The 26,931-nt window shown below is 43.4% G+C and overlaps 1 protein-coding gene across 1 annotated transcript in view; it reads right to left on the reverse strand.

The window, feature by feature from the left end:
- The window catches only part of LOC149439086 (NACHT, LRR and PYD domains-containing protein 12-like), an 81,069-nt gene that overhangs the window by 26,883 nt on the left and 27,255 nt on the right, over positions 1-26,931 (reverse strand). Inside the window, exons 2-5 of the mRNA XM_089659498.1 lie at positions 15,136-15,296; positions 10,743-10,914; positions 8,243-8,308; positions 3,080-4,781 (exon numbers count right to left, since the gene is read on the reverse strand). Coding sequence (XP_089515624.1) covers positions 3,080-4,781; positions 8,243-8,308; positions 10,743-10,914; positions 15,136-15,296 — 2,101 coding nt within the window. The remainder of the gene's footprint in view (positions 1-3,079; positions 4,782-8,242; positions 8,309-10,742; positions 10,915-15,135; positions 15,297-26,931) is intronic.

Raw genomic sequence — 26,931 nt, forward strand, 5'->3', positions numbered from 1 at the left:
ATATTGCCCGAAACACTTCAGAATCCATCCGGCTGCTTTTGTCAGCAGTCACATCATCAATAAATACAAGAGAACCAGTTCCATTGGCAGCCATACATGCCCACGCCATGACACTACCACCACCATGCTTCACTGATGAGGTGGTATGCTTAGGATCATGAGCAGTTCCTTTCCTTCTCCATACTCTTCTCTTCCCATCACTCTGGTACAAGTTGATCTTGGTCTCATCTGTCCATAGGATGTTGTTCCAGAACTGTGAAGGCTTTTTTAGATGTCATTTGGCAAACTCTAATCTGGCCTTCCTGTTTTTGAGGCTCACCAATGGTTTACATCTTGTGGTGAACCCTCTGTATTCACTCTGGTGAAGTCTTCTCGATTGTTGACTTTGACACACATACACCTACCTCCTGGAAGGTGTTCTTGATCTGGCCAACTGTTGTGAAGGGTGTTTTCTTCACCAGGGAAAGAATTCTTCGGTCATCCACCACAGTTGTTTTCCGTGGTCTTCCGGGTCTTTTGGTGTTGCTGAGCTCACCGATGCGTTCCTTCTTTTACAGAATGTTCCAAACAGTTGTTTTGGCCACGCCTAATGTTTTTGCTATCTCTCTGATGGGTTTGTTTTGTTTTTTCAGCCTAATGATGGCTTGCTTCACTGATAGTGACAGCTCTTTGGATCCCATCTTGAGAGTTGACAGCAACAGATTCCAAATGCAAATAGCACACTTGAAATGAACTCTGGACCTTTTATCTGCTCATTGTAATTGGGATAATGAGGGAATAACACACACCTGGCCATGGAACAGCTGAGAAGCCAATTGTCCCATTACTTTTGGTCCCTTAACAAGTGGGAGGCACATATGAAAACTGTTGTAATTCCTACACCGTTCACCTGATTTGGATGTAAATACCCTCAAATTAAAGCTGACAGTCTGCAGTTAAAGCACATCTTGTTTGTTTCATTTCAAATCCATTGTTGTGGTGTATAGAGCCAAAAATGTTAGAATTGTGTCGATGTCCCAATATTTATGGACAGACTGTAGAAACCCCCAAAATTTTGACCCCTCACTGCCCCCCATGTACACACAGGTGTAAGCACACTTATCGGGGAGCCTACATAGAAGAACATAGATTACATTATGTGTTACATATCACCTCACACACCAGAAATAGAGCAATGATTCTATGGTCACTATTCACATTTGACTCTAAAGTGATGACCGGTCAGGGCTTATAAAGTGTCTCCTATGGAAAGTATAGTTTACCAAAGTTCATCTTCATTTTGTGGGTGTACACAATTCTAAAGCTTGACATGTTGGGTATCTATTGATGTAACATAACCTCATCTTTCGAGTATTTTTTAATGATAACTTTCACTTTATCCTCCAGGGTATCTACTTTCAGAAAATATATAATTTGGGGGGGGGGGGGGGGGTCTAACTAATCTTCAAGCCAATAATTATTGCTAACGTGTGTAAAAAATGCAAAGATGGCAATGAAAGTGTTAAAATTATATCCGCATTCACTCTATAACTATGACTGAAACCAGCATTTCAATGAACCATCTTCTTCGCTGATTATTCAGTGATCTTATCAATAAATGGATTGGGAATTTCCTGCTGGGGTCCCATACTGTATAACATTGAAGATTCATGGAACTCTTTAACCTCTCTATCGGTCTGATTATGTCAGTATTTCTGTGCTGAAAGCGGTACATTTTTTTGCATGGAAATATTTTTTTTTTTATTGTAGGCCTGTAATTTTTAGGAATAACTCACTGAAATCTGTCCGAACAAGAGTCTAGTAAACACTCCGGGGAGGATAAAACTTGAAACACGAAATCATAAATTATAATTTAATAAATAACCATAAAAAATAATAATATAATACATTTAATTCAATAATATAATCAAACCAAAAACACTGAAATTTGAAATATAGCGCCAAGTTCGCACATCACTGAGCAAAGTCGCAGAATCGTTTTCAGTGTCTGATGACGAATTTCCCCACAAATCATCACTCAATTCTGCAAGTGGTTCTGATTTACTATCGCTGTTCTCTAGCCGGTCTAAAACCGCTTTTGACCTAAAGGGACGCTTTTTGGACGCCATGGACGTTTCTCAGTTTCCGGGCAGAAAGAACAGTCAAAATGCAGGCAGGGCGCCGGACAAAGCACTCGGGAGAAAATGTATGTGAAATGGTTTGATACAGGAATGTTATGCTATTGACTATACTATGTCATATTCATTTATTAGAAAATAACAGTTTCTAAAATCTTTAAATTTGCCGCCAGTTCCAGCCCCGTACGTCCCGACGCTCAAAGGGACCGGAACACGGAAGCCGGATGCCGGCTTCTGCCAGAGGAGATGGCCGGGGACACTGCAGGGGATGCATCGCGGGAGTGAAGGACAAGGTAAGCGCTGCAGGGAATCCGTAAGCAACACTGCATGGTAAGCCCGAGTGTAGCTCGGGGTTACCGCTTTTGGTACTGAAATTTTACCCCGAGCTACACTCGGGAATACCGCCAGGGAGGTTAAGGTCAGAGACACGACCAATGTTGTCACTGCTACTTGTCTAACACAGACATCCCATAGATCAGATTCTGCTGCCTCTACTCATCTGTACATTTGATGCAACAGTCTAATACATTCACTTAGATACCTATAGAGTCCACATATAACAGACAACAAGAAGCACCAACAATTTGTAACTTCTCCAGAGCTGCTCCCATCCTCTGAAACTCCCTTCCCCAATGCCGACTATCTTCTACTCTGTCCACTTTCAGATGATCCCTGAAAACTCATCTTTTCATCCTGCCCCCACCTAACAACTATACATGTATTTTGTCCATCAGCTCATCAACCACAGTTATTACCTCTTGTATCTCTCGGCCCTCCTTCTTAGATTGTAAGCTCTAACAAGCCGGGCCCTCTGATCCCTCCTGTATTAAATTGTATTGTAATTGTGCTGTCTGCCCTTATCTTGTAAAGCCCGGCATAAACTGTAAGCACTATATAAATCCAATATAATAATTTCTCTGGAGAAATTCCTGAACATTTTATTGTTCATAGTTAATATTTACCTCAAACTCTTGATGTTGTGTAGAGCCGGTACAAGTTTTCTCAATCCTTCATTCTGAATATTACATGAACGTAGATTTACTTCTCTCTCTCTGCCGGATTGAAGGATAAAGGACAGCACACAGCAGTCCAGAGGGCTGAGGGGGACATCAGAAAAGTCAATGTTATTTGATCCAATACATTGTGACACCAGAGCCTTATTCCTGCTCTCATGGAGATAGTAGAATACATTAAGAAGATCTCTGTTGCCTCTTATGGATTTGTTAGGTCTTTGTTCTGGTATTTTCTTCTGGATCCAGGTGATGACATGTCTGGCAACCTGAGTAGACAATTCTCCCACATGAGGCTTTAACATGGATCTAGTAGAAGAGTCTGAGAAACCGCAGAGGAAACGGAGGAATATTTCGGCATGACCGTCTTTGTAAGATTCAGTCCCATCAAGTGTTTCCTGTAATCTGTCAGCATTATAGTCAATAAAATGGACTAAAGCAGCAAAAAACTCCTGAAGAGTGAGATGTAAGAAGGTGTAATCCACATCAGGAGGCTGACCAGATTCCATTAGGAAAGATGAAAAGAGATGTTTATCATTTCTCACACTGAATGACTCCAGATGACGCTCATCAAATACAATCATGTGATTCATGACGCCATGTTCTGCCATCCACCCCATAGATGTCAGCAGTTCTCGGGCAGTGTGAGCACCATCTGTATTCTCGCTGTGATTGGCCAGAATGTTGGAGACAAAAGTCACAAAGAGTTGTGTCACTGTTTTGGGTAATGATGTCATCAGCTGATCGGTGATTGTTGGTTGGGCTCTGAAGCACATTGATAACACTGTACAGATGATCCAGCAGTATGCTGGGATATAACAGAAAGTGTACAGCGTGTCGTTCTCCTGCACATAATGAAAAGCCTTCTCTGACCATTCCTCGTTTCCAAAGAAATTATTGAAGAAGATCCGTCTGTCTTCATGGAGAAATCCCATGATCTCCGCTATTCTCTGGAAAACACCGGTATCTACCGATGTCAGTCTGGTTGGGCGGCTGGTCATCAGTACAGAGAAACCCTTAAGAAGATTCTGCCTTACCAAACTGACCACAATCTCACCAAACTTCGTCCTGTAAGCAAAGAGTTTACTTGATCTGAAATCTATTTGGTGAATACTTTCATCCAAGCCATCAAATATAAACAGAAGTCTCTCTGGATCTTCTAAAATATCCCCAATCTGACTCTTCAGATACGGATATTGTTGAAGAATCATCTCCTCCAAGCTGACCTCTCCCAGTCTATTAAGGTCTCGGAATCTGAAGAAGAAGACAAAGGCAAATCTCTGGTAGTGTTTTCCGGTCACCCAGTCATAGACAAACTTCTGCATCAGTGTGGTCTTCCCTATTCCTGGCACTCCGCTCACCATTACTGCACGTGGTACACATTGGGACTGGTGGTTCCATCGGAACAGCTTGTTGGGGGAAATATGTTCCAGTCTAGTCTGTGTTTTCTTCAAGCATTCCTCATGTTTTACCCCGGTCTGTATTAGCTCATTCTGGGGACGCTGCCGGAACTCATCAGTGGAGATTACAATCAGCTTCACATAACGCTCATTGATAAGGAATCTTTGTGGTTCCAGGGTAGTTCCTGGGGGTCTATGCTCCACTAGAGTCTCAGTCTTCTTCATCATATGTTGTTTGTGCTTTTCCTGAATATCTGGGAATATAACAGAAATATTTTTTGACTCAGGTTAAAACAGCAGTTGAGAAAGTATAAGCAGTACTCCCAGTGGAAGGGGTGCTGTCAGGAGATTCCTCTACCGACATTCAAAGTTCAATGTGTATCCTTGGTCTCCTCCCAACATATTCCCAGTAAGTACCCTATACTGCCTCTTCTATACTCTGTGGCTAGTGTTGGCATCTCCGGCTCCAGGATGTCTCAGGTGAGATCACACCTGATTGGAGATACTTTACTATGCAGACATTAATCAAAATAGGACCTACAGCTAATTACAGCTCTTTTTGCAGCTCTGAGATGTCATGTTTGAATACCATAAGCTTCAAAGGGAGATGATGCTGGAAGCTGAAAAGTTGTGTCGCTAAAAGCCACGTTATTCAGGAACTCCCACCTTTCACCATGCCAACCAACCACAATACTGCACTTTGTATGGTAGGAGAAGTACAAAAAAGCACACACCCTCATCCTTTACAGTAACCTCAATATAATTTAAATTCATCAAATTAATAAAATAAAATGTAAATATACTGTAATGATATACAATGATCCAGATATAAAAAAAAATTAATCTTTGACCAAGAATTTCTATGAATATAAAATAATAAAAGCAAGAATGTTGGCCACTTTCCAGCTACCTAATGTATATGTGTGCCAGCGAGGTGGGTGGGCCGTATCGTCCATGCGACACACATATGCATCTATGGTGCACCTCTGTTCTGTGCGGAAAGCGCTACCAGCGCACTGACTGAGCAGTCACTATTTATAAATGGGAGGTGGTGGGGGTTCTAATCATGTGACTGCTATAACAGCCAATCACAGCAATCACATTACCAGGAACTCAGCTTCTGCCTCCATTTCATTCAGAGCCCAATAAAGAGGTGTTGGTGAAAGGTTAAAAAGAATCAGTGGCCATAGGAGAATGTTGTCTTCTAATTTTTCATTTTAAGTGTATGTTACCCAAACATTTCATATTCCCGATATTTGTCTGTTGTACCATAGGCAGTACTTGGGATAAAAAGTCTCCTGTTCTCTTTGTATTGCTTCCTTTGTGAGAAATACCTGGTGTTCCCGCCAGTCCCTCTGCTTTTCTACTTCAAAACTATTTCTCCCTTCCCAGCACTGTCAGTCATAAAGAAATACTTATAATTAAAATTATTTTTTTCCCCAAGGATACGCGTCTTTCAATATATGCATTTTTTTAAATCTAAATTTGTATACTTACTTGTTCTGTGTCTGCTGTCCTGTTGATATGAATGATAGGGAGAGATTTACTAAAACTGGAGCACTCAGAATCTGGTGCAGCTGTGCATTGGAGCCAATCTGCTTTTAACTTCAGCTTGATCAGTTAAAGGATAAGTTCACCTTTTGGACATAAATAATAAATGCACATTTTTATGCAGGTAAAAAAAATGTGCATTTATTATTATTGTCCAAAGGAGCCTGGAAAGCATTGCACCGGTGATCAGTAGATCTCTGATATCATGCATGTCTCCTGCAGACCTTTCAAAATATCTGCTTGGCCATACGGGATGTATGGGATGGTATGGGGTGTACAGGATGTACGGGGTGTACAGGATGTATGGGATGTACGAGGTGTACTGGATGTACGGGATGGTATGGGATGTACGGGAATTATGGGGATATAGGGAATGTATAGGATGTAGGGGATGTACGGGGTGTAGGAATGTAGGGGGTGTACTGGATGTATGGGGTGTACTGGATGTAAGGAATGCACGGGATGTAAGGGATGTACAGGGTGTAGGAATGTACAGGGTGTACTGGATGTAGGGAATGTATGGAGTGTACGGGGTGTATGGGATGTACGGGGTGTACAGAGTGTATGGGATGTATGGGGTGTACTGGATGTAGGGGATGTACAGCATGTATGGAGTGTACGGGATGTATGGGGTGTACTGGATGTACGGGATGTATGGAGTGTATGGGGTGTATGGGATGTATGGGGGGGAAAGGGTATATGGGATATATGGGGTGTACTGGATGTAGGGGATGTAAGGGATGTATGGGATGTATGGAGTGTACGGGCATGTACGGGATGTATGTGTCATGATCGCACGGTCGCCGCCACCAACATGCGACAATCGCACGACCGCGACTATCAGTAATATGTCACGCCCGCGGCGTCAGACCCCAGACCTTCTCACCAAACTCGTGACGGAAGGACCGGCTGATCTAAAACCGCGGTGTGATGCGCGTAACAAGGCCACACCCAGCTGCACCCTGCACAGCGATTGTCCAGCTAGTGGGCTTCAATCAGTGCCTGCAGCCTGAATGCGCTTGTTACTGGGTCGGGTTAATTACCAACAAACCCTCTCAAACTGCCACCACCGTCTTTTGTACAGAGAAGACGGAAACTCTGTCAGAAATACACTATAATGATTGAAAAGTCGCCTGTCCAATAAGGTCACCTACAGGCCAATTGGCAGGGAGTAAACACAGTAGCGTCTCTTCAAAAGGCAGGAATTCGTGAATTGCAAATAAGCTCTTAAAAACAGTTTAACACTTTCAGAAAGAAAGATTTATTACTAAAAGAGTCAAACAGGTGCAATAAAATATTTACAAGGAGCTGTCACTAAAATGTATATATATATGTATATAAAGATACAGCAAAGAGATAATAGGAAGGAAGTTACAGGGTTAAGTTTCTTGCCAATATGCCTTGTTTTGCAGATCCAAGTTGCAGAGCACGAAGGTTCTTTTATCTCCTCGTTCGATGTTAAGCTGAGGAGATGTGTTAAGCCTCTCGGGTTGCTAGTCTGTCTCTTTTTTAAAATCCCTCTGCCAGGGGGGTGGTGGCTCTGAATACTGGCCATTACGCTGTTTTGGGAGGGGTCGGGAGAACTCTGAATTAGAACCAACATCTGCCATAATCCATGACATGAAACATAGGGGAAAAAAAAAACCTGACTTGAGGAATGTTCAATTTTCTTTCAAGTCCGGGGAGAAGCTGCCTTATCTGTTTTTTATGATGGGTGAGCCTACACAAGTTTCTCAGGTCAGTGCTTTTAGGTGAGAAAGGTTACACTTCCGCAGACTGCCTGGCACCGGACTGAGGATGCCTTAACTTGGGTTGACCCCCGCCATCTCTCACTCAGGAAGGGAGGGGGTAGGAGTGAATGATCGAGGAATACCTCAAATAAAAAGAAAAGAAAAAGGAAAAGGGGAACTCCGCGTCCAACTCTGATGAGCAAGTTTGCTACAGTATGGGGTATACGGGATGTACGGGGTGTACAGACAAGCAGATATACTGACAGGAATCTTCAATGAACTGTGGAGCGCCGTGGTTGTTCATTGAACACTACAAGCCCACGGCCGCTAAGGCTGTTGGGACTTGCAGTTCATTCATTCATTCCGAGAATCCAGCAGAATCTGATCCCGTGTTTTATAAGATATAATGTATAATGTGTTTTGTTTTTTTTTACCTCTCAGCTCTGGAGTCAGCGAGTGTCCGAGTTCATCCAGCAGAATCTGATCCAGTAGACGATCACCTATACAGAGGAATAGAAGATGACCGGTCCGAGTCATGTATGATTGAAGCTGACCTTTCACAAACTACACATTAGATTTATGTCCAAACAAAAGAAAATACATTAAAGCTGAACTCGGGGATAAGGAAATATTGTGTGAATATATTCATCCTGTGTATTGTTCCTTGAATCTTGGTATGCTTTGTGTTCTTCCAGATCTGTGCAGTAATCAGTGTGAGACTTTAGTCTCTGTGCAGGAGTTTTCTGTAATAAAGACCGCTCACTGCTGCTCCCTCTCCTTTAGACCGGCCATACATGGGTTGAACTTAGAATTTTCTTTTGAAAAACTTTTCTAAGAGTTTTCATTCTAATTTTGCACCATTAGTGGGCCACAGAAATGCCCGATTTTTGGGCCACTGAAATGCCCAATTTTTGGGCCACAGCAATGCCCAATTTTTGGGCCACAGAAATACCCGATTTTTTTGCCACCATCGGATTTGAGTTCTCGGGCATGTTGGAAATTTTTAGAAAAATGAACAAATTTCTAATCGTGTGAGAAATATAATCGAACAATGAGGTGAAATTGAAGGCTTGGTTGGTCAAATTTCGAAATAAATGGTGGCACCATCAGATTACAAAATGCATGAAATTTCTGATTTTCTAAAGAAAATTTGTTTGGAATTTGACCCGTGTATGGCCTGCATAGCACCAATTGTCACAGTGAAATATTATAGTAGTGTTGTGTTACACTATTTGATTTATTATTATTTCTCTGTGACCATCACTTGTTTATCATTGCTCTGTGTCTTTAAGCTGCCTCCTCTTGTTTAAGCGAAGCTCTTTCTCTCACCATACTTGTGTATACTCCTCCCCCTGCCTATCCTGCCTCTCTCTGTAATCATTCCACTGTATCCTGTGTTCCTGAATGCATCTTTCCATAAGGCTTACAACGTTAACGTTTTTCTACCTATGATTATTCTCCATTAAACGGAACATTCAAATGGGTTTCCTAATCTGACTTTCTCAACATGTGAGTTTATTCATTGAGTTAAACTGTCTGACCCGATGCAAGAGATAGATTCAACACCACGTGGTATAGCTGTATACATCGCTGGAGATAAAGTTTATCGTCCTGTAGTCGAGTCAGAACAAGTAGTGAGGAGACCGGATAAGCTTTTCAGAAGATAGAGGTTTAGGAGTAATGTGGTCACATGGTTTACATTCCACAAGAAGATATTGGTAGAAAGTCTGTCTATCATGGCCATGGATGGGGGGTACCACCAGTCCTCCTTTATGGAGCCCAAGCCAGCAGGGGAGCCCAAGCAGTTGGATGAATTGGATGTGGGCAGGGGGTGATCAGCACTGGCAGGGTGGCAATTGCTGGAACCAATCCCCTGTATGGCTCTCAAGGCTGGGACAAGGGGTGGGCAAAAGGGGCAGCTGCCCTAGGCACAGTGGTTTTCTGTAGGGATGGGGGCTCCTTCCATCAGTTACAAGCCTGACAGGAGTAGTGGCAGTGATTTTAACAAGTGTGTGACAGCTGGGCATAGGATCCTCTAAGCTTACACATAAAATGAGGGGGCGCATTTTGGCCTGCCCTTTTCTTCTTTCACTTCTGCTGGCTTTCAGCTGCTGCGCAGAGAGTCATACAGAGGATTGGTTCTAGTAATTGCCTCCTGCTGCACCCAATGATCATCTTCCCTGTGCACCATACATTTCCTCCTGCTGGTCAGGCCCCCCTGTGTGCCCCCACTCCCACAGTGCTGCCGGCTTCCCTCCTCTTCTTCCCACCGGCAGCTGCAAACACACAATAGGATCCTTCAGGATCAGGGTGGATTTGATTTAGATCACTAGTGAAAAAGCTAGTACATAAAATATTATGTAATAATAATCGAGCCTTTTCACTAGTGACAGCGAGGTTTTCTGTATGGAAATGGGAAGGAGAGAAACTCTGTCACAGAGGAAAAGAGAAAAGAACAATTATAGTGTATTTTCCAACAATGGAGTTACACTTGGCATAATTGGTGTCAGTTATTATTTTGGGATAATTGGTGTCGATCATTATTTTGGGTTAATTGATGTTGATCATTATTTTGGGTTAATTGGTGTCAGTTAATATTTTGGGGTAATTGGTGTCGATCGTCATTTTGGGGTAATTGGTGTCGATCATTATTTTGGGGTAATTGATGTCGATAATTATTTTGGGGTAATTGGTGTCGATCATTATTTTGGGGTAATTGATGTCGATCATTATTTTGGGGCAATTGGTGTCGATCATTATTTTTGGGTAATTGATGTTGATCATTATTTTGGGGTAATTGGTGTCGATCATTATTTTGGGTTAATTGATGTCGATCATTATTTTGGGATAATTGGTGTCGATCGTTATTTTGGGGTAATTGGTGTCGATCATCATTTTATCACAATGTTGACTGCTAACACAAAGTCCTGTTACCTCTCTGTGTGATCTCATCCAGAATGGCCAATAAATTTGGATGAGGACGATCTTTCTTTAACATATAGAGACATTCCCAGAGTCCAATCACAGCTTCTCTTCCCCGATCCTGAATGTCTTGTAACAAGGTGTGAGAGAAGGAAGACCGATCTTTTTCCATTGACAGGTATTTCTGCAAAAAGACATCTTATGATTCTTCCATTACCACATTTAGAAACCGCTCTGTTCAGAAAAGTAAATCCTGTCATAGTGAAGTTATACTGCCTGAACTCTGCCTGACTTTTGTGTGCTTTTTCAGAATGGCTCTTCCTTCTAACACCAGTTGATGTAATAGGATCAGGGCTTTTTGTCAGCGAGAATGCGGGGGAATGCAGTTCCGGTACCCCGGACTTTGCATTCACTATATCCGCTCTCCCCGGACCCCGCATTCACTATATCCGCTCTCCCCGGACCCTGCATTCACAATATCCGGTCTCCCTGGACTCCGCATTCACTATATCCGCTCTCCCCGGACCCCGCATTCACTATATCCGCTCTCCCCGGACCCTGCATTCACTATATCCGGTCTCCCTGGACTCCGCATTCACTATATCCGGTCTCCCCGGACCCCGCATTCACTATATCCACTGTCCCTGGACCCCGCATTCTCTATATCCGCTCTCCCCGGACCCCGCATTTACTATATCCATTCTCCTCGGACCCCGTGTTCACTATATCCACTCTCCTTGGACCCCGCGTTCACCATATCCGCTCTCCATGGACCCCGCGTTCACTATATCCGCTCTCCTCGGACCCTGTGTTCACTATATCCGCACTCCCCGGACACCGTGTTCACTATATCCGCTCTCCCCGGACCCCACATTCACTATATCTGGTCTCCATGGACCCTGCATTTACTATATCTGGTCGCCCCGGACCCTGCATTCACCATATCTGCTCTTTCTTGGACCCTGCATTCACTATATCCGCTCTCCCCGGACCCCGCATTCACTATATCCGCTCTCCCCTGACCCTGCACTCACTATATTTGCTTTCCCTGGACCCTGCATTCACTATATTCGCTCTCCCCTGACCCAGCATTCACTATATCCACTCTCTCTGGACCCTGCATTCACTATATCCACTCTCCCCGGACCCTGCATTCACTATATCCGGTCGCCCCGGACCCTGCATTCACTATATCTGCTCTTTTTTGGACCCTGCATTCACTATATCCGCTCTCTCTCGGACCCTGCATTCACTATATCCGCTCTCCCCGGACCCTGCATTCACTATATCCGCTCTCCTCGGACCCCGCATTCACTATATCCACTCTCCCCGGACCCTGCATTCACTATATCTGCTCTCACCGGACCCTGCATTCGGGTACTCGGGCACTGTCCATGGGTCAGTAGGGGGCCCCATGAGATGTCCCTGGTACCTTTCATAGGCTTTTTTGGGTGTGGTTTGAGTGTGGGCGAGGACACAGGGGCCCCATGATCCCCTATTGCCCGGGGGCCCCATGAGTTGTCCTGCCCCGGACCCTGCATTCACTATATCCGCTCTCCCCGGTCCCTGCATTCACTATATCCACTCTCCCAGAACCCTGCATTCACTATATCAGCTCTTCCTGGACTCCGCATTTACTATATTTGCTCTCCCTGGACTCCGCAGTCATTATATCCGCTCTTCCTTGTCCCTGCATTTATCATATCCGGTCTCTCAGGACCCCGCATTCACTATATCCAGTTTCAGAAATCAGAGAATTAGGAATATGGAGGTGATTATCTCACATCTTACTCACTTTTATATGGAGTTGATTATAAAGCATGTGATCAGCAGGTCAAGCAAAGACATAATGATTACTCGGCTGCCTTTTTTTTTTTTATACCTTTTTTGCATATTTTAGATTACATTTTTGTTTCTTTTTTTAATTTGTTAAAAGTTTTATATTCTAGATGCTACGAAACATCTATTCATTGTTGCCAGGCCAAGCGTGGACATGTGAGACACAAATGCCAGTCATGCTCATAGCTTTCAAAAGAAATTTTTTTTTTTTGAGACAATATTTGGAAAAATTTCACAGCAAAATCAAGCTGGCCGATTATTTGCTGCTCGTCACCAATAAACATGCAGAAAGCGATAGGAAGAGGAATTTCAATAAATATACAGTATATACTGTATGTTGAAATGCGTTTTTTATATTATTACAGAATACAGGTGAAACTCGAAAAATTAGAATATCGTGCAAAAGTTCATTTATTTCAGTGCAGCAATTTAAAAGGTGAAACTAATATACGAGATAGATTCATTACGTGTAAAGCAAGATAGTTCAAGCCGTGATTTGTCATAATTGTGATGATTATGGCTTACAGCTCATGAAAACCCCAAATCCACAATCTCAGAAAATGAGAATATTCCATGCAATCAATAAAACAAGGATTGTACATAGAACAATATCGGACCTCTGAAAAGTATAAGCATGCATATGTACTCAGTACTTGGTTTGGGCCCCTTTTGCAGCAATTACTGCCTCAATGCGGTGTGGCATGGAAGCTATCAGCCTGTGGCACTGCTGAGGTGTTATGGAAGACCAGGATGCTTCAATAGTTGCCTTCAGCTCTTCTGCATTGTTCGGTCTCACGTCTCTCATCTTTCTCTTGGCAATGCCCCATAGATTCTCTATGGGGTTCAGTCAGGCAAGTTTGCTGGCCAATCAAGCACAGTAATCCCACGGTTATTGAAGCAGGTTTTGGTGCTTTTGGCAGTGTGGGCAGGTGCCAAGTCCTGCTGGAAAATGAAGTCAGCATCCCCATAAAGCTCGTCTGCAGAAGGAAGCATGAAGTGCTCCAAAATCTCCTGGTAGACGGCTGCGTTGACCCTGGACTTAATGAAGCACAGTGGGCCAACACCAGCAGATGACATGGCTCCCCAAATCAACACAGACTGTGGAAACTTCACACTGGACTTCAAGCATCTTGCAGTGTGTGCCTCTCCATTCTTCCTCCATACTCGGGGTCCTTGGACCTCTCCATTCTTCCTCCATACTCTGGGTCCTTGGTTTCCAAATGAGATGCAAAAGTTGCTCTTATCAGAAAAGAGGACTTTGGACCACTGAGCACCAGACCAGGTCTGTTTTTCTTTAGCCCAGGTAAGACGCTTCTGACGTTGTTTGTTGTTCAGGAGCGGCTTGACAAGAGGAATACAACATTTGAAGCCCATGTCCAGGATCCGTCTGTGTGTGGTGGCTCTTGGTGCACTGACTCCAGCCTCAGTCCACTCCTTGTGAAAGTCCCGAACACTTTTGAATGGCCTTTTCCTGACAATCCTCTCCAGGCTGCGGTCATCCCTGCTGCTTGTGCACCTTTTTCTTCCACACTTTTCCCTTTCACATAACTTTCTATTGATGTGCTTTGATACAGCACTTTGGGAACATCCAACTTCTTTTGCAATTACCTTTTGAGGCTTTCCCTCCTTATGGAGGGTGTCAGTGATGGTGTCAGGTCAGCAGTCTTTCCCATGATTGTGATTCCTACTGAACCAGACTGAGAGACCATTTAAAGGCTCAGGAACCCTTTGCAGGTGTTATGGCTTAATTAGCTGATTAGAGTGCGACACTTTGAGCCGAGAATATTGCACCTTTTCACAATATTCTCATTTTTTGAGATTGTGGATTTGGGATTTTCATGAGCTGTAAGCCATAATCATCACAATTATGACAAATCACGGCTTGAACTATCTTGCTTTGCATGTAATGAGTCTATCTCATATATTAGTTTCACCTTTTAAGTTGCATTACTGAAATAAATGAACCTTTGCACAATATTCAAATTTTTTGAGTTTCACCTGTATATGAAAAATATTTTTAAAACTATATATTTTGTAGTAAAAATGCATTTCAACAGTCAGTATGTGTATATATATATATATATATATATATGTTTATTGAAATTTATTTTGAAATATATTGAATACGGCCAAAATTATAGTATTTCAAATATATGTCAATATATTTGGGAAGAATATTTTTCAAATATATTTAAAATATATCTTTATTCCATGTGGGCATGTCTAACATGTATATGGAGATATGGATGCGAGGCTTTTGTGATGTGAAAAGAAACAACATAACTTCGCGGGTAACGTACTCATCAGCCATCTTTGGTGTTTAAAAAAAAAAATTAATTATATTCTGGTGGCAACAGTTGTGTAAATGGATTTAAAAGTTGTATGTGGGATGTAATGAAGTGCTGATATGATCACATTTATCTTGTGGATTTATTATAAAGTTCAGTTATTTATGATCAGTATGGAGTGATTTGGTGTACAATTATAAAGGATTGGATGTTTTATATGGAGTTCCCCTGTACCACACATACTGTATTTTACTGGAGGAAATGTAGAAATATCTTACATCTGTGTTTAAAACTCCCCGAGATTGTAGTTCTACCAGGATGGAATGAGGGTTCATGTTCTCCAGGATGTAGGTCAGATCATCTCTGTAATACTCGTATATCCTCCTCAGTGATGGATCGTCATACGCAGACAGCTGACCGTGGAAGTTTCTGATGTTATCTAGAAAAGCAGAGAGAATCACATTTTCTGATCTTCCAAAAAACAGCTTTATAAATGCTGTGAATTTACTTCCACCACAAACTTTTACTTCTATGCTGGATCAATGCTCTGCAATTGGAGGGATGTAACAAAAGGTAGGCCCGGAGCAAAAAAATAAAAAAATAAGCACAGGGAGGACATGACTAGGGGGAATAGAGGGACAACAGAGGGTTAAATTATGGGTGGGAAGTTTTTGGGAATTATGGCTTACCTTATTGGATGAGGGATGTTGGGGAGGGTCTCCCAGGGAGGAAAAGGAGTGTCTGACCTCAGGAAATCCAGTGGGAGAATTCTGGAAGAAGAAGCTTCCCACCCTCCCTCCCCTTCGTACTTTGGTTTGGATTGTCACAGCGGCCTTGGCGGTGGTTGGTCTTTGGAGAAGGAAAGAATTCTGGATGGAGAAAGATTCAGGACCCATCAGTGGTATGGGGACCTCGGTACATTCCAAGGGGTTAACTTAGAATAGGTAAAATGGTGGTCACTGCAGATAAGTAGGGTTATCTCTGAGCCGATGTGTTGCGGCTGGGCATAAGTAGGATTGTCCCCGAGCCAGTGTGTTGTGGCTGGACATAAGTAGGATTGTCCCTGAGCCGGTGTGTTGCGGCTAGGGATTAAGTAGGATTGTCCCTGAGCCGGTGTGTTGCGGCTGGAGATAAGTACGTTTGTCCCCGAGCCGGTGGGTTGCAGTTGGGGATAAGTAGGATTGCCCCCAAGTCGATGTGTTGTGGCTGGGGATAAGTAGGATTGTCCCCGAGCCGGTGGGATTGCGGCTGGAGATAAGTAGGATTGTCCCCGAGCTGGTGGGTTGCGGCTGGAGATAAGTAGGATTGTCCCCGAGCCGGTGGGTTGCAGCTGAAGATAAGTAGGATTGTCCCCAATCCGGTGGGTTGCGGCTGGAGATAAGTAGGATTGTCCCCGAGCCGGTGGGTTGCGACTGGAGATAAGTAGGATTGTCCCCGAGCCGGTGGGTTGCGGCTGGAGATAAGTAGGATTGTCCCCGTGCTGGTGGGTTGCGGTTGGGGATAAGTAGGATTGTCCCCGAGCCGGTGGGTTGCGGCTGGGGATAAGTAGGATTGTCCCCTAGTCGATGTGTTGCGGCGGGAGATAAGTAGGATTGTCCCCGAGCCGGTGGGTTACGGCTGGAGATAAGTAGGATTGTCCCCGAGCCGGTGGGTTACGGCTGGAGATAAGTAGGATTGTCCCCGAGCCGGTGGGTTGCGGCTGGGGGTCTAAGTTGAAGGAATGTTTTCCGCAAAAGTGACGTTGGGTTTATGGTCCTCAAATGACATTTTTCCTCTGTTTATAATTTGGAATGTTATGTTATTTATGTTGAAATAATTTATTGGTTAATAAAAGGCTGCTATGCCCATTTTGAATCCAAAAACTTGGTTTGTGTATTTTGTATATCTGGGTCGGTGGAGGGTGGGGCCTAGCAGGCTGGGTTAGGTTGGAAGGCGTATATTCTACCCTTGTCATGACATTTCTATAAAGAGCACAGGAGGTGGGGATCACTATAAGGACCATTACATGAATTGTCCTTTGATTGGGGATTTATATTTGTACATCCCAAGCCAACCAACTATGAATCCTTACTGATCTACGGTTTTGCTTACCATGATTATGAAAAAATAATTGTGTGAGACTAAGGCAAGAAACATCTGGAAATTGCAAGAATGGAAACAATGTATAAAAAACGTTTAATTTGTGTATATTTGATCAAAATTGTTTTTATGAAACCAACGTTTGTTCTGTTTTTGTTTTTCAGGGTGAGCATAGGTGGCGGTGAAAGGGACAGTGTGAAGAGATTGGATAGCAGAACTATGTTGGTGTAGGGAGAGTTATTGTAGGGGTAGTTTGAAGTCTGAGAATGAAGGTGGATACGGGATTTTCTGTATATGTTAAATTTTACTTAACCGCTTCCTGTCTGCCCTATAGCAGAAGTACTGCTACAGGACGGCACGGGTGCACAAAATCACGTATATATACGTGATTTCGCATTTCCGGGTAGAGGGCACGCACAAACGCCATGCACAACCTACCCATGCCACATTTGCGGCCTCGGTTGTCAATCACAAGGTTCCGCCTGGTGATTACTTGTCGGCGCCCGGTGATTCCCGAGTATCTCCAATGGGGGGGAGAACTGTTTGTACACAAAACAGTTCTCTCCCGTCAGCTCCTGCACACTGCTTTGCATGGCTCTGCATAGCACAGCCATACAAAGTAGTGTGCTTACAGTAAAGCACAAACACAGCACAGTATTTACAACAGCACACAGTTAACCCTTTGCCCCAGATGTTAACTCCTTCCTGCCCAGTGCCATTAGTACAGTGTCAGTGCTTTTTATTAGCCCTGATCACTGTATTGGTGTCACAGGGGTTGGCGGTGACACCAAGTAAGCTCCTCCCAGTGTCAGAATGCCTGCCGCAGTCCCACAGTCCTGCTATAAGTCGGGATTTGCAGGCTGCCTGGCAAGTTAGAGCTGGGAATTTTTCTTAGGAGGGGTGGGCTCCCTCAGGTTCATCTGCCCTTGGTCTATCCATTAAATACATGTGCCTCTACTATGGGGGCTCTTAAAATTGGAGAGTTAGGAACTACAGAATAATGGGGTGCCATGACGAGGCTCTGTAGCTTACGTATGTATGTGAAAAGGTGTCCTAACTAAACCCCTGTTTTTAATGCATACTGTTAGACGGGTTAATTCAGTTTGTTTGCAGCCTGGTTGGCAAGTTAGAGCTGGGAATTTTTCTTTTATGTTGTTTGACCTGCATCGCCCTTCCATGTGCTCCTTGTTGTGAAGGCCAGTTATAGACTGGGGCAGTGGCCGTTTTTTGTATTTTTTTTTTGTACTGCCGCCATTACTAGTAAAAAGAGAAAAAATTAAAAGAAATCCCATTATCTATACCGCCATTTGAAAACGTTATAACTTTCACGTAAACCAATTAATTTACATGTATTGGGATTTTGTTTTAGCAAAGACATGGAGCAGAATACATTTTGGCCTAAATTTATGACGAAATTTGATTTTTACATTTTATTTTACTGGACATGTTTTATAGAAAAAAGTCACAAATATTGTTTTTCTTCTTTAAACTTGATGGTCTATTTTTTTTTTCATAGCGCAAAAAATAAAAAACGCACGGACAATCAAATACTACCGAAAGAAAGCTCTTCGTGGGGAAAAAAAGGACGTAAATTTCATTTGGGTGCAGCGTTGGATGACCGCACAATTGTCAGTTAAAATAACCCAGCGCCATAATGCAAAAAATGGCCTGGTCAGGAAGGGGGGGGGGGGGAAATCCTCCTCCAGAGGAGGGGTTAATTATGCATTATTATGAGCTTGAATTCTTTTGATATGATTATTGTATGTGAAGGAAGGGGAAGGGAGGGATGGGAGGTTTTCAGTATTCATCTTATGGGAAGTGATAATGGGAGTTGGTGTTTTTGCTTGGCTTTGTATATGTCACATAAAAAAAAGAGAATGAGTTAAGACTTTTTAATTATTTGTATTTTTTCTAATATTTTTCTTTTCCATTTTGTTTAATCGGAGAGTACATTTCTTTACCTCTTCACATTCCCACATACACACCTGTTTTACTTTTTCATTTTTCACACTCCTTTCCTTTCACGGCCAATGATGAACTTAAAAACTCTGGCTCTTGGTATTCGTGCTGTCTCTGTGACCAAGCCCCGATGGGTGGGGCAAATTGCATCAGTGGGCGTGGCTGAAGCGGTGGCTGAGGCCAAGCCAAACACGTGTCTGACTCCAGGGTTGGTTGAGCGGCATCCACCTTCTATTAGCTATACTGGAAATCTGGGACATACAGTGAGGATCGAAAGTTTGGGCACCCCAGCTAAAAATTTGTATTAATGTGCATAAAGAAGCCAAGGAAAGATGGAGAAATCTCCAAAAGGCATCAAATTACAGATTAGACATTCTTATAATATGTCAACAAAAGTTAGATTTTATTTCCATCATTTACACTTTTAAAATAACAGAAAACAAAAAAATGGTGTCTGCAAAAGTTTTGGCACCCTGCAGAATTTATAGCATGCACTGCCCCTTTGCAAAGCTGAGACCTGCCAGTGTCATGGATTGTTCTCAATCATCGTCTGGGAAGACCAGGTGATGTCAATCTCAAAGGTTTTAAATGCCCAGACTCATCTGACCCTGCCCCAACAATCAGCACCATGGGTTCTTCTAAGCAGTTGTCTAGAAAACTGAAACTGAAAATAGTTGGCGCTCACAAAGCTGGAGAAGGCTATAAGAAGATAGCAAAGCGTTTTCAGATGTCAATATCCTCTGTTCGGAATGTAATTAGGAAATGGCAGTCATCAGGAACAGTGGAAGTTAAAGCAAGATCTGGAAGACCAAGAAAAATATCAGACAGAACAGCTCGCAGGATTGTGAGAAAAACAATTCAAAACCCACGTTTGACTGCACGATCCCTCCAGAAAGATCTGGCAGACACTGGAGTTGTGGTACACTATTCCACTATAAAGAGATACTTGTACAAATATGGTCTTCATGGAAGAGTCATCAGAAGAAAACCTCTTCTACGTCCTCACCACAAAAATCATCGTTTGAACTTTGCAAATGAACATATAGACAAGCCTGATGCATTTTGGAAACAAGTTCTGTGGACCGATGAGATTAAAATGGAACTTTTTGGCCGGAATGAGCAAAGGTACGTTTGGAGAAGAAGGGGCACAGAATTTAATGAAAAGAACCTCTGTCCAACTGTTAAGCATGGGCTTGGATCAATCATGCTTTGGGGTTGTGTTGCAGCCAGTGGCACAGGGAACATCTCACGAGTAGAAGGAAAAATGGATTCAATAAAATTTCAGCAAATTTTGGATGGTAACTTGATGCCATCTGTGAAAAAGCTGAAGTTAAAGAAAGGATGGCTTCTACAAATGGATAATGATCCTAAACACACCTCGAAATCCACGGGGGATTACATCAAGAGGCCTAAACTGAAGGTTTTGCCATGGCCTTCACAATCTCCTGACTTCAACAATTGAAAATCTATGGACAGACCTTAAAAGAGCAGTGCGTGACAGACAGCCCAGAAATCTCAAAGAACTGGAAGAATTTTGAAGCGAAGAATGGGCGAAGATACCTCAAACAAGAATTGAAAGACTCTTGGCTGGCTACAAAAAGCGTTTACAAGCTGTGATACTTGCCAAAGGGGGCAGTACAAGATATTAACTCTGCAGGGTGCCCAAACTTTTGCAGATGCCATTTTTTTGTTTTCTGTTTTTTTGAAAGTGTAAATGATGGAAATAAAATCTAACTTTTGTTGACATATTATAAGAATGTCTAATCTGTAATTTGATGCCTTTTGGAGATCTTTCCATCTTTCCTTGGCTTCTTTATGCACATTAATACAAATTTTTAGCTGGGGTGCCCAAACTTTCGATCCCCACTGTATGCTCTCTCTCTTTGCCGGCAGGGTGATTCTCAACTTACTATCCAGCAAGGAGTGGCGCCTCAAAACACTCACACAGGAGAACAGTGATGTCACCCTCTTATGTACAGAAGCTGGAGGGTACAGTAAATAGATTTACTAGCTTTCCTCCATTTTTTAAAATGTATTACAGTGGTTTGGCAAGAATATTTTTAAAAATATATATTCATTTTAATATATTCTTCAGATTTTTGTTTAACATATAAAAAAGTAATTTTAACATATTTTTACATATATTTGTAAATGCATTCCAAAAATGTAGATTTTTATTTTTAAAGACAGACAGTATATTTGAAATGTATTTTTAATAAATATTTTTCATATATTTTGTAGATAGATAGATAGATAGATAGATAGATTGAAATATATTGAATATGGCCAAAATGGTAGCATTTCATATATATGGCAATATGTTTGGGAAGAATATTTTTCAAATATATTTCAAATATATTTTTCTTCCATGTGGGTTTCTTGTATTGCTTGCATTCATACCAGACTTGAAGAGAATAGGGGAGACCATAAATCTAGCAATCACACACTGCACTTATTTCTATCATCCCCTTTCACAGTCAAGCTCAGATTTAAATGTCTATCTAAGCAAAACCTTTAATTTTGGATAGTGTGTGTGTGTTTCAGACACCCTGTAATGTTTTTATTGCTGTCTTTGTCCCCATTGTGGAGATTCGCCCTTCTATTTGTACTGGTGATTGATATCACAGAAAAACAATGCGAGAGGAAAATCTAAAAATTTGAGTTGTCACCAGTGAGGGAAAATCTTCCAATAGGAATACTTGTTCTCAGCACAACTGAGACTTTTCTTCTTTTTAGGAGATATAACTTCTTCTTGTTGTGTTTCTGGAACTGGAAGCAAGCAGAAATTTTCATATTGATACACAAACATCAATAACTTGACCCCTTTCTTCTAACACAAAACAAAAAAAAACTAAAGAAAAAGGTTTTGGTTATACATACACTTTAAAAATGTCTGTCTAAGCAGAGCCAATCATATTACTCCATGTGCACTGATGTCCAGTATCTCAGACTTCAGCTATCCAATGATTGTAAATAGAGATGAGCGAATCGAACATGACGAAGTGGAATTCGTTCCGAAGATTTGGAAAAATTCTATTCGCGAAGATTAGCAAACTTCGGATGCACGAATCGAATTTTCCCAAAAATGGCGGCGACATGTGTGGCGACGGAGAAAATGGACAGAGAAGATGGGGCGGGGATCTCTGGGAAGGCACGCAGACAAGGCGCGCTGACCCATAATGCATTCATGACATGTGATCGCATTAGCCAATCAGCAGCCAGCCAGCACTGTGTAATGGTGGAGCTATAAATCGCGGCCATCTTAGAATTCTCCATTAGCCTTCGGTCATTCAAGAGAGACAGACCTGTGTGTATTAAGGGACAGAGTTAGGGCCACAGAGACTTTAGGGCCACAGAATCGTTACTCAGGGACACAGAATCGTTACTCAGGGACACAGAATCGTTACTCAGGGACACAGAATCGTTACTTAGGGCCACAGCTATTAAAGAATCGAAAATTTAAAGTGACATACACCCTTTTTTTTTTTGGTGGCTGTCGTGCACAGTTGGTGCTGCAGTTTGCCGATTGTGCAAAATAAACTGACTTTCTGCTTCACAACCACTATTGTACGTTCAAAGAGTTAAATCCATTTACACGCCGGCTGGCGGTAATATTTTTTGGGTGATTAGTGCATTCCAGTGACCTAAACGTACAGTTTCCAGCCAACGGCAAGCTGCAATTGACCGATTGTGCTAAATAAACTGACTTTCTGCTTCACAACCACTATTGTACGTTCAAAGAGTTAAATCCGGTTTTATTTTTGGGGTGCTTATTGAATTAAAGAGTATGTCAGACAACACGCAGAGGAGTGGCAGAGGAGGCAATGTTTCAGGAGCGAGCAGATGTGGCAGCAGAGGAAGGGGTCGAGGCAGCACTAGTCACAGCCAGAGGCCAGTGCTCCCGGTGTCATCCAGCGGTCGTGTCTCCACCGACAACCCTGCCGTCATCGATTGGTTGACTCGGTCGTCTTCCTCTTCCCAGGTCACCTCTGACACCTACAGCCAACGGTCGGTGGGTACGTCAGACACAACCGTTAGTTGGCATGGCCCGGGAGCAAGCCCACTGAAATCACGTGTCCTCGACCTGCCCCTGTCCTTTGGTGTTCCCTCACCAAGCGAAGTATCACATGCTGTGGGCTCAGCCCCACTGTACAGTGAGGAAGAGCTAACAGAGGGCGGTCAGGAACGGGGGGAGACATCCGCCTCTTCAGCAGCCAGGCGAAGAAGTACTGGCGAGGAGAGTGGCTCGGTAGCCGGTCTAGAGACAGGTCTGTCTCCTGACCCACACGCAGCCGAGGGGGCTAGTAGTGACGCGGAGACCCTAATTGATGATGATGAGGCTGATCGCACTTGGCAGCCTCGTCGTCATCAGGCTATTGCTTCCGCATCATCAGGAGAAGAGGGTGCCAGCTTGCAAGCGAGCAAAACAGTCGGTGGGTTGCCCAGGAGGCAGCAGGGTCGCAGCAGTGTCAGTGGAGCCAAACGGCCACGGAGTAGAGCACCAGCTCCACTGCATCCTACCACCAGGGCCAGTAGTGGTGCCGGTGTGCACGGAGGAAGTAGCAGTCAGCCAGTGAGGAGTAGCGGGGGCAAAGTTTCCTACTCGGCGGTGTGGCAATTTTTCGTCAAGCCGCCCGAGGAAGTAAACGTAGCCGTATGTCAACTATGTGGCCTGAAAGTCAAGCGTGGCCAGGGGGCCAATGTTGGGACTACAGCGTTGCGTCAGCATATGCAGCGTCGCCATTCGGTGGCCTGGGAAAACCGTGATAAAGATACGGCGGTTCTGCCTGCCCCAGCCCCCGCTCCATCACCCGCTCCGTTACTTGCTCCGTCACCCGACGTCAATCGCCCTCTATCAGCCAGTCAAGGCTCCAACACCTCTGCTGAGGGGAGTTGTCGCTCGTTGGCATCTTCCGCTCGTTCAGATGCTCCTTCTCCTGCTACTCCTCTTCACGGATTCCGTCAGCAGTCTTTCTTGGAATCCGTTTCCAAGAGACAACAGTTTGCGAGCACGCACCCGACGGGCCTCTGTATGGCCTTCAATTATAGCTGCTTACGCTCCGCCACTCTGCCATGGGCCCCTGTACCGCCTCCTCATGCTGCTGCCAGGCCCGTAATCTGCCATGGGCCCCCGTACCGACTCCTCATGCTGCTGCCAGGCCCGTAATCTGTCATGGGCCCCTGTACCGCCTCCTCATGCTGCTGCCAGGTCCAGAGTGTGTCATGGGTCCCTGTACGGCCTCCCATTGCTGCTGTCTCCATCGCCACACTCTGCCATGTGCCACTTTCAGGTCTCCTCACACTGCTGGTGGGTTCCATTTTGTCATAGGGTGCTGTATGGCCTCCCATTGCTGCTGCCTCCACCGCCACACTGTGGCTCCACACTCTGGTTTTGGCCCCGTGACTGCCCAAATGAGTGAAGTGTGCGGTGATTCTAAGATCGACGGCACTCATCTGCATGTCATACTGACTGACAGTATTATTTCTCTTCCCCAGCAGACTCCAAGGGCATTTAAATTAAAGGTACAGTGTTCTGCACTAATATAAAGGCTCTCTGAAGCCTAGAAACACCCTTTTTATAAGTTAAATTCGCAGCGAATATATTCGGCTCGAAGCGAATTTATTCGGCGAATCAGCCGAACCGAATTTTTGAATAATTCGCTCATCTCTAATTGTAAAATCTCTCAGACCTTAATTCTTCAAGAGGTATTTATCCCGAACTATGATCACACCGCTGACAGAGCTGTCCATAGAATTGTACAGAGATAGGACCACTGTACACCATTACTAAACAGAAAGCAGCCTGACCACCCACCATCACGTTATGACCACCCACCTGATACTGAGTAGGTCCCTCTTTTGCTACCAAAATAGCCCTGACTTGTTGAGGAATGGACTCCAAAGTAACAGTAAGATTTTCCAGCAGAACATTGCCCAAGGCATCACACTGTCTCCACCAGCTTGTCTTTTTCCCATACTGCATCCTGGTTCCATCTCTACCCCAGATAAGTAACGCACACACACCCAGCCATCCACATGATGGAATGGAAAATGTGATTCATGAGACCAGGCCACCTTCTCCCATTACTCAATGGTCCAGTTCTGATACTCATGTGCCCATTGTAGGCCATGTTGGCTGTGGGCACGGGTCATCTTGGGCACCATGACCGGTCAGTACCAAACAAAACAAACTGCGATGCTCTGTGCATTCTGACACCTTTCTATCAGAATCAGTATTCACTTTTTTACAAATTTGAGCTCCAGTAGCTCTTTTATTGGATCAGACTACACAGGCCAGCTTTCCCTTCTCACGTGCATCAGTGAGCCTTGGCCACCCATGACCCTCTCTTCGGTTTGACAGTTTTCCATCCTTGGGCCACTGCAGACCGGGCAAATCCCACGAGAGCTGCAGTTTTGGAGTTGCTCTGAGCCAACTGTCAAACCATTACAATTTGGCCATTGTCCGAGTCGCTCAAATCCTTACACATAGCTCCCAATTGTCTCACATTTGGAGGGACTGTCCCTCTTTTGAGACAAAATCCCATTGTCTGTAGTGCAGCCTTAGTTGTCCCTATTTAGTTCCATTTTTTTTGTCCTCCTTTTCAGTGTGATGTGTATACAACATGTACTATTTTACTACCAAAAGTGTTATGCTGCACTAAATGATTTATCCCATCTCTATATTACTGCATTTGGTATTTTGAAATGCCCATATAAAGTAAAAATTGAGGTAAAAAAAGCACCCGTGTGGTTTAGCCAGACATTTTCTGTTGTGGTTGGTGTAGCCAGGGCTGTAGCAGGAACATGTTTTTTGCCTACCTACTGTGTGCTAAAAGGTATCCCTCTCTACCATTTCAGAAAGTTGGGAGGTGCGTTCTTATGCTTGGCTAATTTATTCTGCTTTCAACACATCAACTTCAGTGACAACATAACATAGATAGTGCAGCGCTAAAAAATATAAAATTAGAACAGAAAACACTTAACATGAGTATTGTAGTAAAATCAATCCTTGTGCACAAAGGATGTAATGAAATACACAATGACCAGCTGGTATGGGTGAGTGGCCGCCGGACCTCCTTGATCCGGCGGCTTGACGTCACGGCTAGCAGGGGCTCCTCCTTGACGCGCGTTTCGTATCACACGTACATCATCAGAAGGGATAAGAGCCAAGAGCGTTTTTATGGTGAAGGCGTGTGGGGTACACGCCATTACTTCATCTTTGTTTGGAAAGGTCACACACATCGTATGTGGCCTATACTATTTGATAAGATTTAAGGAACTTTGCACTACCTTACAAGCACTGGTGCAGTTATATTTTTTAGCGCTGCACTATCTATGTTATGTTGTCAGTTTTAAGGTTTATGGTTTTTCCTTTTTAGTGTATCAGCTGCTGTATTAGTTAGCGCTCACTGAACCCCCTACTATTATATCTTCAGTGACAACATGTTCACTTGCTGACTAATATATATCACACCCATAGTTGTAACGAGTGGTTATTTGAGTTACAGTTGCCTTTTGATCATCTCCAACCAGTCTGCCCATTCTCCTCTGACTTCTGACATCAACAAGGCATTTCCCTCCACACAACTGCTGCTCACTGGATATTTTCTCTTTTTTGGACCATTCTCCGTAAACCCTAGAGATGGTTGTGTGTGAAAATCCCAGTAGATCAGCAGTTTGTGAAATACTCAGACCAGCCCATCTGACACCAACAGTCATGCCACGTTCAAAGTCACTTAAATCCCCTTTCTTCTCTATTCTGATGCTTGGTATGAACTTCAACAAGTCGTCTTCACCATGTCTAGATGCCTAGATGAATTGAGTTGCTACCATGTGATTAGATGATTAGAAATTTTTGTTACCAAGCAATTGAACAGGTGGACTTTATAAAGTGGCTGGTGAGTGTATATAGCAATGGATTACTTTTTAAAAATATAAGTCAATAAAATAAAGTCATATTTAGTCAAAACTGATCATATATATCAGAGTTTCTCAACTAGGGTTCCTCCAGAGGTTGTTAGGGGTTCCTTGAGCAA

This window comes from Staurois parvus, unplaced genomic scaffold (genome assembly GCF_062004578.1).
Source record: "Staurois parvus isolate SC_StPar_1 unplaced genomic scaffold, SC_StPar_1.0 ptg001161l, whole genome shotgun sequence".
NCBI classification, from domain to species: Eukaryota; Metazoa; Chordata; class Amphibia; order Anura; family Ranidae; genus Staurois; species Staurois parvus.